Consider the following 14435-nt stretch of genomic DNA (forward strand, 5'->3'; position numbering starts at 1 on the left):
GCATAGCTTGCGCATCGCTCCGGGTCCGACGAAGCATGGTCGCCGAAAGAAATTTCGAGCCTGTCGTCGTGCTTCGTCAGATTGGACAGTGACCTCACGGTTGACCAAAGCTTACTCACACCAGAGGTGTCAGGGCATTACTATCCGGTCAGGCGATGTTGAGTTCGAAATATTTAATGTGTGCATACCCCCTGTCACTTGCGGCCCGCAAGATATCACCCTGTTATAGATGCGCTCCTCGGAGGTGAAAACCGTATGGTATTAGGTGACTTTAATGCGCACCACGATCTTTGGCACTCAACCCTGTCAAACGATCGTAGGGGAACAGACTTGGCTGAGCAGATAGACGATTCGACATTCTGCACAATGAACGACGACGCACCCACCAGGATTATGGGCAGCTGCTGCAGCTTGCCAGACAACAATAGTCAGCGCTGGTCTGATAAAAAGCATATCATGGCGACCTATGCTGACTTTGGCATCAGACCATCTGCCCATAGTCCTCTCGATCGATAAACCAACCGACATTGCTTCCGCGGAACACCGGACCTATATCAACTTTTCTAAAGCTGATTGGAAAGGCGTCGCGGAATTTACTGAGAGCACCTTCGCTGCTGCCGACGTCCACCTTGGTGAACGTAAGCTCCGCAGGGTTATCACTGCTGCTGCAGCTCGCTTCGTACTGGCAGGATGCATTACGGACCCACGTCTAAATTTCTCCGCTGAAGCGGCTGTTATAGCCGATGAGCGTGACAGCCTTCGTCAGGCCGATCCCGGAAATCCCCGTATCAGGGATCTCAAAGCGGAGATTCGGCAACTAGTGAACGTACATAAGTGGAAGTGGGAAGAGCATCTGAAGACTTGTAACTTCAGCTGGTTGTTGCCGATGTGGCTGCTGCGGTGGCTGCCGTTGTTGTAGTTGCCGCCCTGTGGTGGTTGTTGTTGCTGCCGTGTCTTGCAACCGGTGTTGTGATGGTTGTTGTTGCTGCCGCGTCTTGCAATCGCTACTGTGGCGGTTGCTGCTGCCGTCTCTTGTAACAGTTGCTGTGGCGGTTGTTGTTGCCTTAGGCCAGCATACCTACATGCATATGTATGCATACATTTATATATGTATATATATATTTTTTTTACTACATTTATATAGAGTAGCGTGAGCCGAAAATCCGCTTTTTTTTAGAATTCTGATTGTTAATAGCAAAAATATGGTTCATTATGCTCTAAACACAATCTGTGTGAAAGTTGACAATTTTTGGTCAATATCTAGGCTCGCCCAAGTCCATCAAAGTTCAATGCTCTTAAGAAATAAAAATTAATACATACTTTTTTTTACTGAAATTGCAATTATCTTCAAAAGTACTAGTCTTACATAATTTGGTATGGGGCCTTTTTTCTAGACAATCGAAGAAAGCTAAAAAAAAAAAATTTTTTGCACTTGAACTTTGATGGACTTGGGCGAGCCTAAGATATTGACCAAAAATCTTCATCTTTCACCCAGATTGTTTTTAGAGCATAATGAACCATATTTTTGGTATTATCAGTCCAAATTCTAAAAAAGCGGCTTATCGGCCCACGCTAATGTAGAGCGCTTAGATTAGTAATTTCAAATGACAGCTCTTTAAAAATCTACAAAATAATAACTTGCAACACAAGATCAAGGCACTTCTACCACTTTGTGCAACCAACCAAATATCTTAATGCAACTGCCTCTGACACTTTCCACAATGAACACGAACTACATCAAGTCGTCAGCAGGTAGGCACGTTTTATACAAACGCTGGTATTTTTACATTTTACACACTGCCTAGAATTAATTTGTAATGTGGAATTCGTGCCAATACACACTGGCCAATTTTTGGAAAACCCTGGCCAAAAGTCAAAAATAAAAATTGGTGCATTCGTATGCATAACCATCTTATATTGTTAGGAGTGCTCTACTGCGTATCGTTATGAGACAACAAGTCGATTCTCTTAAGGCATTTAGTGTTACAGGTGATCGAAGAGACTGTTGCTAGCAATTCGCTCTAAACTTTTCGTAAATTAGAGTTTTCGTCGTTGTTCAAATCGTGGTATTATCTTAAAAAAAAATAACAGTTTTCAAGCATCCGCTCATGGACATTGTAATCTAGAGTATGTAAAACATGCTTTTCATTGTCACGCCATCTGAAAGCTGACGTACGACATAGATATTCACGGATTGATTTTTTTGTTTACTCATTATGATGGATTAGGAAAATAGTTACGAGAGTGGTCGAGATGGGCGGTCTAATTTTCTTTTTCATATATATTGAAGTTTTTCCCATCCACCTTGGTTAAAACCACCTGCCACAAGCCGCCACTGTAGTTTGGACATCAGTTTTTATACGCGATTCTTAATTTTTTTATGTTTAAAAGATTTAAATCAAGTAAAAACAATATTTGTCAAGATTTTAATGTTTTAAAGATTGGATGTTTTTAGAATTTAAATGATGTCAGAAAGTACTACTATATTAGAGTGCTCAGCAATGGGCCTCTCATTATTGAATGGGCACCCCTGCCAATTGGGTAACTTTCCGAAGAAACCCAAGAGTCAAGGAATAAGGATATTAAAAAATATCGGCTGCTTGTATCCTCGGCCCTGTCATTTCAAGTTTACGTTTAAACCCACCAAAATAAAATCATAAACTGACGTCAGATGCCATTAAATTATTATCAACTGTGTAAATGCGGATGCGGAATTGCCATCCGTAAATATAGATACGAGCTTAGATACTTCAGATTACTGCGAGTCTGACGGTGTATAAAATTGTTATCTTAAAAATATATTCCTGTACCAACAAATATGTATGTATTGTTTATTGATTCATTCAAAATCCCGCAGTTCCCGTGTAAATTTGAACATCAAGATTTTTAGAAACAAACATTAAGACCTCGTTAGTGTTTGTCCGAGCTTCTCTTCCGATTTGTGGCGTGCGCCTTGATGTTGGTGCACAAAGGGGAGGGACCAACAGTTTTACGCCGAATCCGAACGGAAATTTTATTTTTATGAGAAGCTGTTCTTCGTGGCTGAATACACTCGGGGGTTTGCCATTGCCTGCCAAAGGGCGACTTTATTACAAAAAACTTGTTTGTTTCTTATTTTTTGATGTTGGTCGGAAATTGGGCTTGAACCCAGTCCCTGCGGAATGATAGCGTGTATTGCTAACCGCTACATCACATTATATAACAGAAAAGCCGAAAACATGACCTTTTTTACTTAACTACCTTAGTTTTGCTAAAAATCTGATTATTTTAAGCGTACACAGCAGCCATTATCGATCCGCCATTTTGAATTTCGAAATTATGTGGTGAAATTTAAAACCAGCAACCAAAATAAAGACGAATACACAAGGTTTGATTACAATTGTACCACGCTTCGACTTTTCGCCAGCTTTTTCGAAAAATTGGCCACTGTGCAATGCCCTCTTCCACACTATTTTTTTCATTCACTCTGTTCACTTTCCGGCCGTTCCGGATATCGAGTCTAAGAACAAGTGGCCGACTATGGGGTTGCCAGCGAACTTGTACTCGTCGCCCATTCCTTCTTCTTCTTATTTATTGGCGTTGTAACCGCCTAAGCGATTTTGGCCGAGTCCAAAAGTGCACGCCAGTCATTTCTCTTCTGTGCTAACTGACGCCAATTGGAAATGCCAAGTGAAGCCAAGTCCTTCTCTACCGTCTTTCCAACGCTGAGGAGGCCTTCCTCTTCCTCTGTTACCAGAATCGCGGCCCGCGTTGAAAACTTTCAGAGAAAGAGGGTTGCCAGCGAATTTATATTCGTCGCCCATTTGCGTCGTAGAATATGCTATCGTGTTAGGGATGGCCATATTGTCATTGATACCGATACAATCCGCTGCTGTGGCGGTTGCTGTTGCTGCCGTGTCTTGCAACCGCTGCTGTGGCGGTTGTTCTTGCCTTTCTCGGTGAACTTGCGTAGTTATATATGTATGGCTCCGAAGCTACTTTTGTGCCTTTGGCGGCTGGGTCTAATTCATCGTCACCGTCCGATTCTACAAATTGCTCTGTGTTCGATGGTGGATTAGAGACAGTAGGCCCCAGCGGAATCGTAGCCTTGGAACGTAATGAAGATCTGTAAACAAAACGAATTGAATTTTGTTGCTTGTTTGGATATTTTTTTTTTTTATTGGCCGTAGGCCAGCATACATAAATATGTAGGGCGCGTTCAGAAATTCATCAAGCCAAAGCATCAGTCTCTTTTATTTCTAAACTATAATTGATGGAACTGTCAAATATGCGCAACCACTGTTGAAAGTCAATTATAGTTTAGAAATAAAAGACTGTGATTGCTTTGGCTTGATGCATTTCTGAACGCACCCGTACTCATACATAACTCGGTTTATACAACTCATTTCTCTTCTGTGATAACTGTCGCCAATTGGAAATGCCAAGTGAAGCCAAGTCCTTCTCTACCATATTCCCAACGCTGAGGAGGCCTTCCTCTTCCTCTGTTACCAGAATCGCGGCCCGCGTTGAATACTTTCAGAGCAGGAGCGTTTCTGTCCATTTGAACGACATGGCCACGCCAGCGGAGCTGCTGAATTTTAATTCGCTGCACTATGTCTATATCATTGTAAAGCTCATACAGCTCATCGTTAAATCGTCTGCGGTATTCGCCATCGCCAACGCGTAAAGGTCCGTGAATCTTTCGCAGAATCTTTCTCTCGAAAACTCCAAGAGCCGCTTCAGATGTTTTCTTTGTCCGCGCCATACACCAGCACAGGCATGGTGAGTGACTTATAGAGTGTGATCTACGAGAGAGGACTTTACTTTTCAATTGCCTACTCGGTCCAAAGTAGAGTGATTCTCCGTTGGATTTCAAGACATCATTATTGGTGTTAAAGCTGAATCCCAAATAAACGAAGTCGTCTAGTTTTTCAAACTTGTAACTGTCAACACTGGCCAAGACGCGTATGCTCTGACTGTTTGTGTGATGACAGGAGATACTTCGTTTTGTCCTCGTTCACAACCAGACCCATTCGCTTCGCTTCTCTATCCAATCCCGAGAAGGCAGAACAGACGTACCCCGTGTTTTTACCTATAATATCGATGTCGTCGGCATACGCCAGCAATTGTACGCTCTTGTAAAGTATTGTGCCTGAGCGGTTCAGTTCTGTTGCTCAACGTCATTTTACACAGCCGTATTAGTTTCGCGGGGATACCAAATTCAGAAATCGACAAATAGATGGTGTGTGTCAATCCTATCTCGCGGGCCTTTCCAAGATTTGGCGTATTGTGAATTGACGGTGGGGTTCAATCTTTCGCACAATACACTCGATAATTCCTTATAACCTATGCTTAGAAGGCTGATTCCGCGGTAGTTGGCGTGAATGGCGGGATCTCCTTTCTTGTGGGTTGGGTAGAGCACACTTAAATTCCAGTCGTCGGCCATGTGTTCATCTGACCATATTTTGCATAAATGCATGCACCTTATCAACTCCTCGCCGCCGTACTTGAATAGCTCAGCTGGCAGGCTGTCAGCTCCAGCAGCTTTGTTGTTTTTCAAGCGCGCTATCGCTATTCGTACCTCGTCATAGTCAGGCGGTGGAACATCGACTCCACTAGGTCACTAGGTCGCCATTCTTCGCCCTGGTCTTGAAACCTTCCGTAAGTCGCCTAACCATCTGGTAAAATTTTCGGGCATTTTTCATGTCGGCCAGCATCTCAATCTCTTCGCACTCACGTATTTCGGCATCTCCTTATTGCGGCAAATACGTCTCGCTTCCTTCTTCAGTTCCATATAACGGTCCCACATGGCTCGCGTTGCGCCCGATCTCAGCGCACAGTGTTTCGACTTTATGGAGGCAGATGGAAATAATAGTACACCTGCACCGATTTCACTGAAACTTGACATGTGGTCTAGTTTTGCTTAGAAATAGAGAATTATGAATTTTTGTAAAGATGGAATAATTGCCACGCCCTCTACTCTTGTGGGCGGAAACATTAAATTTCATCCGATTTCGATGAAATTTAGTTTGTAGTCTTTATTTTATTAGAAAAAATATAAAATATGGGGAAGATTGGATTACTATAACGTTCAAAACTCACAAAAAATGTGGGCCCAGTCATTAAATGTGATGGAATTTTGGGTAATTTTTGTTTCCTGCTTTCCACTCTCAGAAAACAAAGGTTATACAATAAAATGACTTAGGTGTCAATACTCGCTTTTTTTCCCAATATCTGGTGGGATTTTTTCATTGTTTGAGAAATTCTTTTCGCTAAATTATGCAAAAAGAAGCTGAAAATCAAAAATTAGATGTATTTGCAAAGTCGCGCGCAAAGATCAAATTATATATTCGAACACTACATAAAATTCTCTAAAATATTAGTCTAATTTCAAGACCTGACGGACCGGTACTCACACTTTTTTTTACTAATAATCTTTAGCATCTACATTTCAAAGTAAATTTTTTGGTAAGAAAATAGGAAAATACCAAATAAATGATAAATACCTTCACCTGAATATTCCACGACATTTAGATAATTACAATTGAAAAAGAAACACTTTCTTTAATAGGTTCAGCGCCAAATGCAACTAAACTGATTAGTCGGTATCGCGCCCATTCCCGTATTTTTTTGGAAATGTATCGTTCGTGAAGAAGGTGGTACTTATGACTTTTACTATTCCCTCTCTAAGTCAAACCGGTTTTTTTTTAGCAACTGTCACCATGACTTTGTTCAACCTGCCTCCATATAGTCGAAACACTGTGCAGCGTGGCCCTATAGGCGGCGTCTTTTTTCTTTGAGGCTTCTTGACATTCCTCATCGTACCAGTTGTTTTTTCGGGCTCGCTGAAATCCAACTTCTTCGGCGGCGGTACTTAATGATCGGGAAATGTTGTTCCACTGCTCGCGTACGTCGGATTGTTGAAGAGTGCTCTTAGAGAGCACGTGTGTGAGTCGAGTGGCCAATAAATAAGCCGTCTATTGTGATTGCAGCTTTTCGGCGTTAAGCTTTCCTTGCATTGTTGGGCGCATATTTTTTGCTGCACAGAGGCGCTTGCGTATCTTGGCTGCAACAATATAGTGATGTTTGGTGGAGTGTACGCACGTCTAAAACGCTGGAAGCATAAGGTATGCGTTTATCACAACATGGTCGATTTGGTTTCTCGTTTTTCGATCTGGAGACAACCATGTAGCTTGGTGGATGTTCTTATGCTGGAACCCAGTACTACATCTTACCATGTTTCAGGCCCCGGCGAAGTCGAACAGCCTCAGTCCGTTATCGGACATTTCGTCGTGGAGGCTGAATTTTCCGACAGTGGCGCTAAAGATCCCTTCCTTGCCCACCTTAGCATATATATCGCCGAGCACGATTTTGACATCGTGGCGGGGGCAGCGCTCGTATGTACGCTCCGAGCGCTCATAGAAGAGATCTTTGGACGTTCGTCCACGGGGGGATTGCCAGTACTCGGCGACGGAGTCTCTCTCCTACCAACACCGAATTTGTGCTCCTTTACGTGGCAACTGTAGTAGACGTCGTAAGGCTTCACACTTACTTTTCCTTGCCCCGTCCATCACATTTCTTGGCTGGCGATGATGTCAGCCTTTGTCTTCCCGAGGACTTCAACCAGCCGGGCAGAGGCACCTTCCCCATTAAGGGTATTTTGGATTCCGTTGAATAAAGACATTTGTACAGTCAAGACAAAATAGTAACCGTTAATAAGATTTTTGCGAAAAACGTTTTTTGTGATCTTTGACCCTGCGTAACATTGGATTGGTATGTTTGGAACCGCAAAGTGGAGATCCATACAAAAATCCCGCTTTTTCATATATTTTTCGTAGTTAAGTAATACATACATTCCCTTTACTAAAATGCAAAGAGTTGCTTTATAAAAATACGTTCATTTGTTTTAATTTATGACATGCTTATTCTCTGTTATTATTTCAGACCGAAAGTTAAACGACAGCGGCCGCCTCTTTATAATTTTAAATTTGCATATATTGGCCAGAAAAATTGCGAAAAAGATCTAAAAATGCGTGTGAATAAACTTGGCGGCGATATTACATCAAATATAACCGAACATACTGCTGCAGTTTTTTCAACAATCGCGGAAGTAAAACGTATGGGAAGTCGCATGAAACGGGCGAAAGAGCTTGGAATCCATGTGATACCTATAGATTACTTAGATTTGGTTGGAGGTAGTTCTGCCAATGTAATTAATTATATTAGCAGTACCACCCTTTGTGATTGGGGTACTGATCCCAACTCGCGTATTTCACAAGGGGACGATAATCCTAAGAAGTCAAAAAGTATTTATACGAAATCCGTCGCAAAGTCAATGACTTTGAAAATAAAAGACGGATTGGCTGTTGATCCAGAAAGTGGACTGCAAGACATTGCCCATGTTTATTTGGATAACAAGGACAAATATAATATCGTTCTCGGCTTAACAGATATTCAACGCAATAAAAATTCTTACTACAAACTCCAACTTTTGGAGAGCGACACAAGAAACAAGTAAGTCTTATTTTAATTCTATGTAATTCTAGTACCGTCTACACGTTTTGATAAAGTATGTATGTATTAGTGCTTTCATAAAAGTCAGCTGCCGATCTAATATCTCGAAATGAATGCAACGGTATATTATAGCGTAAGTAATGGAGAGCTCAGGACAAATAGTACGATCGGATATAACAAAATTACCTTGACTTTATATTAGAGGGTGGGGTTTTTCAAGGTGGTGCTACAGAAGGCCAAGCGAAATGTGTATATGGGCATTTCCATTATGTCGAACGTGACCATTGAACATATCAAACTGAAAAAATCTAATGTTAAACCTTTTTTATTTTGAATGTTATATCGAATATACTTTATATTTTGACTTCAGCACCAATTCAAGGTAAATTCTTTGGAAATTATGACTTATCATGTTTCAACTACAAACGCTAATTTTGAACCAAATCGGACCATAAAAACGGGGTTTTCAAAATATCTCGACCCAGTTTCCACCTAGCGAGATAAAGATGCATATGCTTGAAAAAGCTTATTTTGCATATTTTTTCAATTTTGTTGGTTTTTGCATATATTCCACTTACGTGCATATTTGGCAACATTTCATATATTTTCGGCGAAAATGAGACAATAGATTCGGGAAACAAGGCGCATTCATACATATGTTTTTAATAAACCTGCTACCACCTTATATGAATTCGCCTTGATACAATGCAAGTATACATACATACTGCTACAGCTTGAAGAAATCCGAACAGACTTGGCGTTCATTAAGGCAAATTTTGGTACTTTGACGGTAGATTCATACAAAAGGTTTGACATTAAAACAGTTTGGAAACTGTGGCAACTGTGAAAGAGCATTGCCAGTTGTTGAACACAAATATATATATATATATATAAACTTAAAGTATTTTGGCCAGAAACCTTAGCTATGCCACAATGGCTGATATTAGAGATATATTACTTACTTCCCAGCGGAATTAAGTTTCTTGAAATGTTGGCCAACTACATCATTTTCGGTTGATCATTTTAAAAAGCATGTTATTTTATACTGTAATTTGGAGAATATTGAATATTGTCGACTGATCGGTATTTTTCCATTAAGTGACAGAGACGTTGTCTGAGTTTAATTATCTCTCTAACTTTATAGATTTGAACTTCTCGGGTACCAAACATTTATTTCAAACGCAACTAAAAAATAATTTTCTATGTAAAAACCCAAAATAATACATCACACATGTTTTAATATTATTGCCTTTTATTATTAATAATTTATTTTAGTACAGATTTGCGAATTTCAATTAACAATTAAAATATTTCTTTTGATAGTATCTACATAATTTCAATTGTACTAGCTGTATTTTTATTTATATTTTTTATTATTCACTCTAACTGCTGTTGTTAAGTATTAATTTCCTAAATGTCTGTTCTGATTTGTTAGAAGACATTAAATAAATGCATAAATAAATATAAAATATTCAGCCTCATTGCGAGTGTTGCGTCGAATACAAGACGTTTTTCGAGAGTCGAATCGTATCGAAAATTTCATGTCATTGCCTAAAATTTCCACTCGTAAAGGCTCGTACAGGATTACCAGGCAGTTCTGGGTGTCCTACGACGCACTTAGACCAAAGCTCTCTTAGGAATGAACAAAGATACCTACTAACTTACTGCAGTGTTGAGATGACTCTGGCTCAAAAGAGATAGTCGAACACCTTCTGTGCGAGTGTTAAGCCCTTGCAAGGATGAGGCTAAAGACACATTAATTTCAATAGGCAAAATCAAGCAAAGAGTTGTTTTTTTTTTAGAGATTTTAAGCGTGATCTCTTAAATAAGGAGGCTGCTGGGCTTAGCTGGAATATGTGTTGGTCATTCACAACAGTTGCAACATTTCAATGCACTAGTCAACCATCCAGTGTGTAAAGTGAAAATGCATAGTAATAAGAAACCATGGTTTACGTCGGACGTTTTGCCTTTAATTAGGAAGCGTAGTAAAGCATATAAGAATTGGTCAAATGATAGAAGTACTCAATCGTGGGAAAAATGTCGTGTTGCAAGAAATAAAGTAACTTCAAGCGCCAGAGAAGCCAAAAAGTTATACCTTCAATGTAAGCTTAATGAAAGTTTACCTTCAAAGGCCATTTGGAAAAATCTTAAATCCCTGAAAGTCTCAGGTGAGGACAAGTGCGTGTGTTGTCTGAACCCAGAAATATTAAATGCCAACTTTCTAGCATCTAACTGCCCGACATACCTGCTAAAGCGAGAACATGCTGATGATGGTGAGGTTGAATTTGTATCTGCAACAGAGGCGGATTTGATACAGTGTGTATATTTTTAACATTTATAAGGAAACTGCACCGATAGATGCATTCAACATACTTGCAAATTAGCGGTATCTGCCTTAAAAATTTGTAATTATTATCAATTATCAAAGAAAGTATTACGTTACCTGCCTGGCTCTATACTTACCCTAATTTTAAAATTTTTTTATTTGTTTTGCTCATCTCCCAGAACAACGAAAACAGATATCACTTTATGTAGATACCATTATATTAGATACCATTCGTAAAAAATTTCGCTTCCAGTTATTTCTACGTGGCAAGTGGTCTTCCATTACTTCGTTTCATAGGGATTTGGATCCTTCCTCATTGAAGTAGTAAAGAGAATTTGTTTAAGTGCTTTTTTCGGTTAAGCGTACAAGTTTTCATGCAAAGAAGAATGGGCAGCTAAGCAAAATATACTGTATTTCCAAAGAATTTTTCAATGTAGCTATGACGTGCCAAAAAGAAGTCATGACTTATCACCGTTCTTGGAGACATTGGTTGACACTTATATCGTAAAAAAAAAAACGAATGAAATGTGTCTATGTACCTTGCGTGAAAATGCCAGCTTCTGCCTTGAATGTCTGGAATTAAATTCCAAGTTTCTAAAATCTTAGTATTAGCAAATTTAAACAAGGTCAGTTTGTCAAGTGAAATCACATCAGGATACATAGTAAATTTGAGTGTTTCCGATAACTCCATGAATTCAAAAAACCTCTATGAAAATTAGTCGATGAGAGAATTAATTTCGAAAGAAAACTCTTTAAAGACTTAATCTGTCTTTCATCTAAATTCAAATCTGATTTTATATTTGTTAAGTTTGCAAACATTTGCAATTTTTGAAAACAATGGGGCATATACATAGTCTAAATAAAGGCGAAATTAAAGTTAGTTGCAGCTTTTTGACATAATTATCAATGTAATCTCTGCCAATAAAGCTGCTACTAAATTTAGAGTAGACTTTATTTCGACTATGAATATGCCTCAATATCTTTACCAATAACTTTCAGTTTAGCCTAAAAAGCGCGAATGAGATCTATGCAATATAATTATCCAATTTTGCAAGCCACGTATAAGCCTCAAACCTTCGAGGTTCATTATTTTTGAGAACTACGCCCATTATATCACCAAGGGAGACGAAGCCATGCTTTGCGCGCAAAGCTCATTGATGAATGATGCAATAGAAGTCAGGAGTCGAATTTCTGATGTGGATTTTGTTGCTTACTGTCTGCATTTTCGCCTCTTTTAACCTGTTTTCTTGGGTATGAGTAGATCTTTGATCTCCAATTTATACGAAAAAGAGAAATCGTGTCGATTAGGTAGTAAATACCACTACTAGTAATTGAGGCATTGGGTCCTCAATTAATACCGTGCCCAAATTAGTTTGCTGCGTGCCATCAATGGCACGCGTGCCTTAGGTTCGCCAGCCCTGCTATAGGTACCCTACAGGAAACGTATCTAACTGTAAGCTATATTTAAGTTGATTAGGAAGGAGCTAAAAGTCACTTATTATCTGTATATTTTCTTTGATGAAAACTAATTATATTTCTATGGCGATGGCCGCGAAATAGTCAAGGGTGGTTTACCACTGCATTAGATGTAGTCAAGGGTGGTTACCTCTGCATTAACTTGAAGCTAACTACTTTTGGACATAAAATATCAATAGGAAAAACAAAATATTTTTTTATTTTGTTTTATTTACTTTATTTATTTATTTATTGCCTATGAACATACAAAGTTCTTACAGACTAGCAAATAACTTACATATGTATAAATAAAAAAGAAATAAAAATGGGAAAAATTTACTAGAAAATGGTATACAAAAGATTTAAAAAAGAGCCCTTCGACAATGAGAAGTCAAGAGCTACCGAGTTAGCAATGAGATTAAGATCCCGTGTAGCTCGCGCAATTGGAGCATTACTCGCAAAGATGGTTTTGTGATTCTCCCCGTAGAAGGGGTAAAAGTTGCGAAGGGTCCGCCGAGGAATATTGAAACTAATCCTATTTAGTAAGTAGGGACAATCAATAAGTCCATTAATGATACCGTGTGTAAAAGACAGAGATAGAACTGTCCTACGGTTATTTAAAGTTTTTAAATTGATTAGCGATAAGCGTGATTCATACGATGGAATCGGGGTCTGAAATCTCAGGAAGCGCAGGGCAAATTTCAGAAATACTTTTTGTACACGTTCAATTCTATTACTGTAAAGCTGATACTAGGTCTCCAAACAACAACCGCATATTCTAAATGAGAACGAACATATGATGTATAAAGTAATTTCATAGTATACGGGTCAGAAAACTTAGTAGCGTTCCGTCTAATGAAGCCAAGTACAGAGTAGGACTTAGAGGTAATATAGTTAATATGACTACTAAATGAAAATTTGGAATCGAAGATAACCCCAAGAGACACAAAGCAAATCGCGGTTCGAAATACGATAAATGGTATTTAAGGGATTAAAGAATGTACACGAAAAAAACTGGTCACAGTTAAAACGTTCTAAAACATAAATATATTAATGGAATTCAACGATATTTACATATATTTACATCTAAACTTAGTTTTATTGAAATTCGTTAAAAAATAGTTAATTCTCCTTGTAATAAGCAAACGATCGCAATTTTGACTTTATGTCCTTCATTAGCCCTTGCACAGAAGTTTAAGTGATTTCCTTGGAAACCAGCTGCCATTTATTTTTGAATTGTTGTGCGTTTTTTACAGCTTTGTGGGTCTTAAGAAGTTTGGATTTCATAACGGCCCAGTAGGTTTCGATCGGCCGATGCTCTGGACAATTAGGTGGATTCACCTCTTTTGCTACAAAATACACTTTGTTTCTATGTTACCATCCTGAAGCCATTTTTCCGTAATGACATATCGCGAGATCAGGCCAAAAAAGCACCGGATCTTTATGAAGCCGTATAAGAGGTAAAAGTCGCTTTTGCAGACACTCCTTAACATAAATTTCTTGGTTAATTGTACCAGTGCTTACAAAAGGATCACTTTTGAAGCCGCATTGGCAAATTGCCTGCCAAATGAGAAACTTTTTGGGAAATTTGTCAAACTTTTTGTTTTTATATTTATCTGCAACATTGCCTCTTTTATTTGCAGTGTGAAATTCGCGGCCCCGGATTTGTTTAAAATCGGCTTTTACGTACGATTCGTCATCCATAACAATACAGCCAAATTTTTGTATGAGACTGTCGTACAATTTCCGAGCACGTTGTTTCGCCAACAAATTTTGCTTACCGTTGCGATTAGGTGCTGCATTCACTTTGTAAGAACGTAGTCCTGCTGTTTTGGATACTTTTTGTATATACGAAGACGACATGTTTAATTTTTTGCCGACATCTCTTACCGAAAGTCCAGGATTTTTCTTAAAAGCAGATAACACTTCCTTTGCCTTAATTTCGCAAGCAAATCCTTTTTTTCTGCCACTACCAGGGTTCCTTTTTAAAGATAAACATTCATTGTATTTTTTAAGCACATAAGTAACGGTAGACTTTGGAAATTTTAGCTTTTTTGCGATGTCATTATGGAACATGCTGGGATTTTCCAGCTTTTTGCGCAATATTAACTCGCGATCGATTTCTTTCTTGGTCCTCGTTTCTACACTGATTTTTGTTACT

The 14435-nt window shown here is 39.0% G+C and overlaps 1 protein-coding gene across 1 annotated transcript in view; it reads left to right on the plus strand.

Moving 5' to 3' along the window:
- Positions 1-7901: 7901 nt before the first annotated feature.
- Positions 7902-14435, plus strand: part of LOC118748704 (poly [ADP-ribose] polymerase) — a 143564-nt gene continuing 137030 nt past the window's right edge. The window contains exon 1 of the mRNA XM_036483331.1: positions 7902-8493. Within this exon, the coding sequence (XP_036339224.1) occupies positions 8009-8493 (485 nt within the window). The 5' untranslated portion in view covers positions 7902-8008. The remainder of the gene's footprint in view (positions 8494-14435) is intronic.

This window comes from Rhagoletis pomonella, unplaced genomic scaffold (assembly GCF_013731165.1).
Source record: "Rhagoletis pomonella isolate Grant_MI unplaced genomic scaffold, Rhpom_1.0 Rhpom_scaffold_00001, whole genome shotgun sequence".
Lineage (NCBI taxonomy): Eukaryota > Metazoa > Arthropoda > Insecta > Diptera > Tephritidae > Rhagoletis > Rhagoletis pomonella.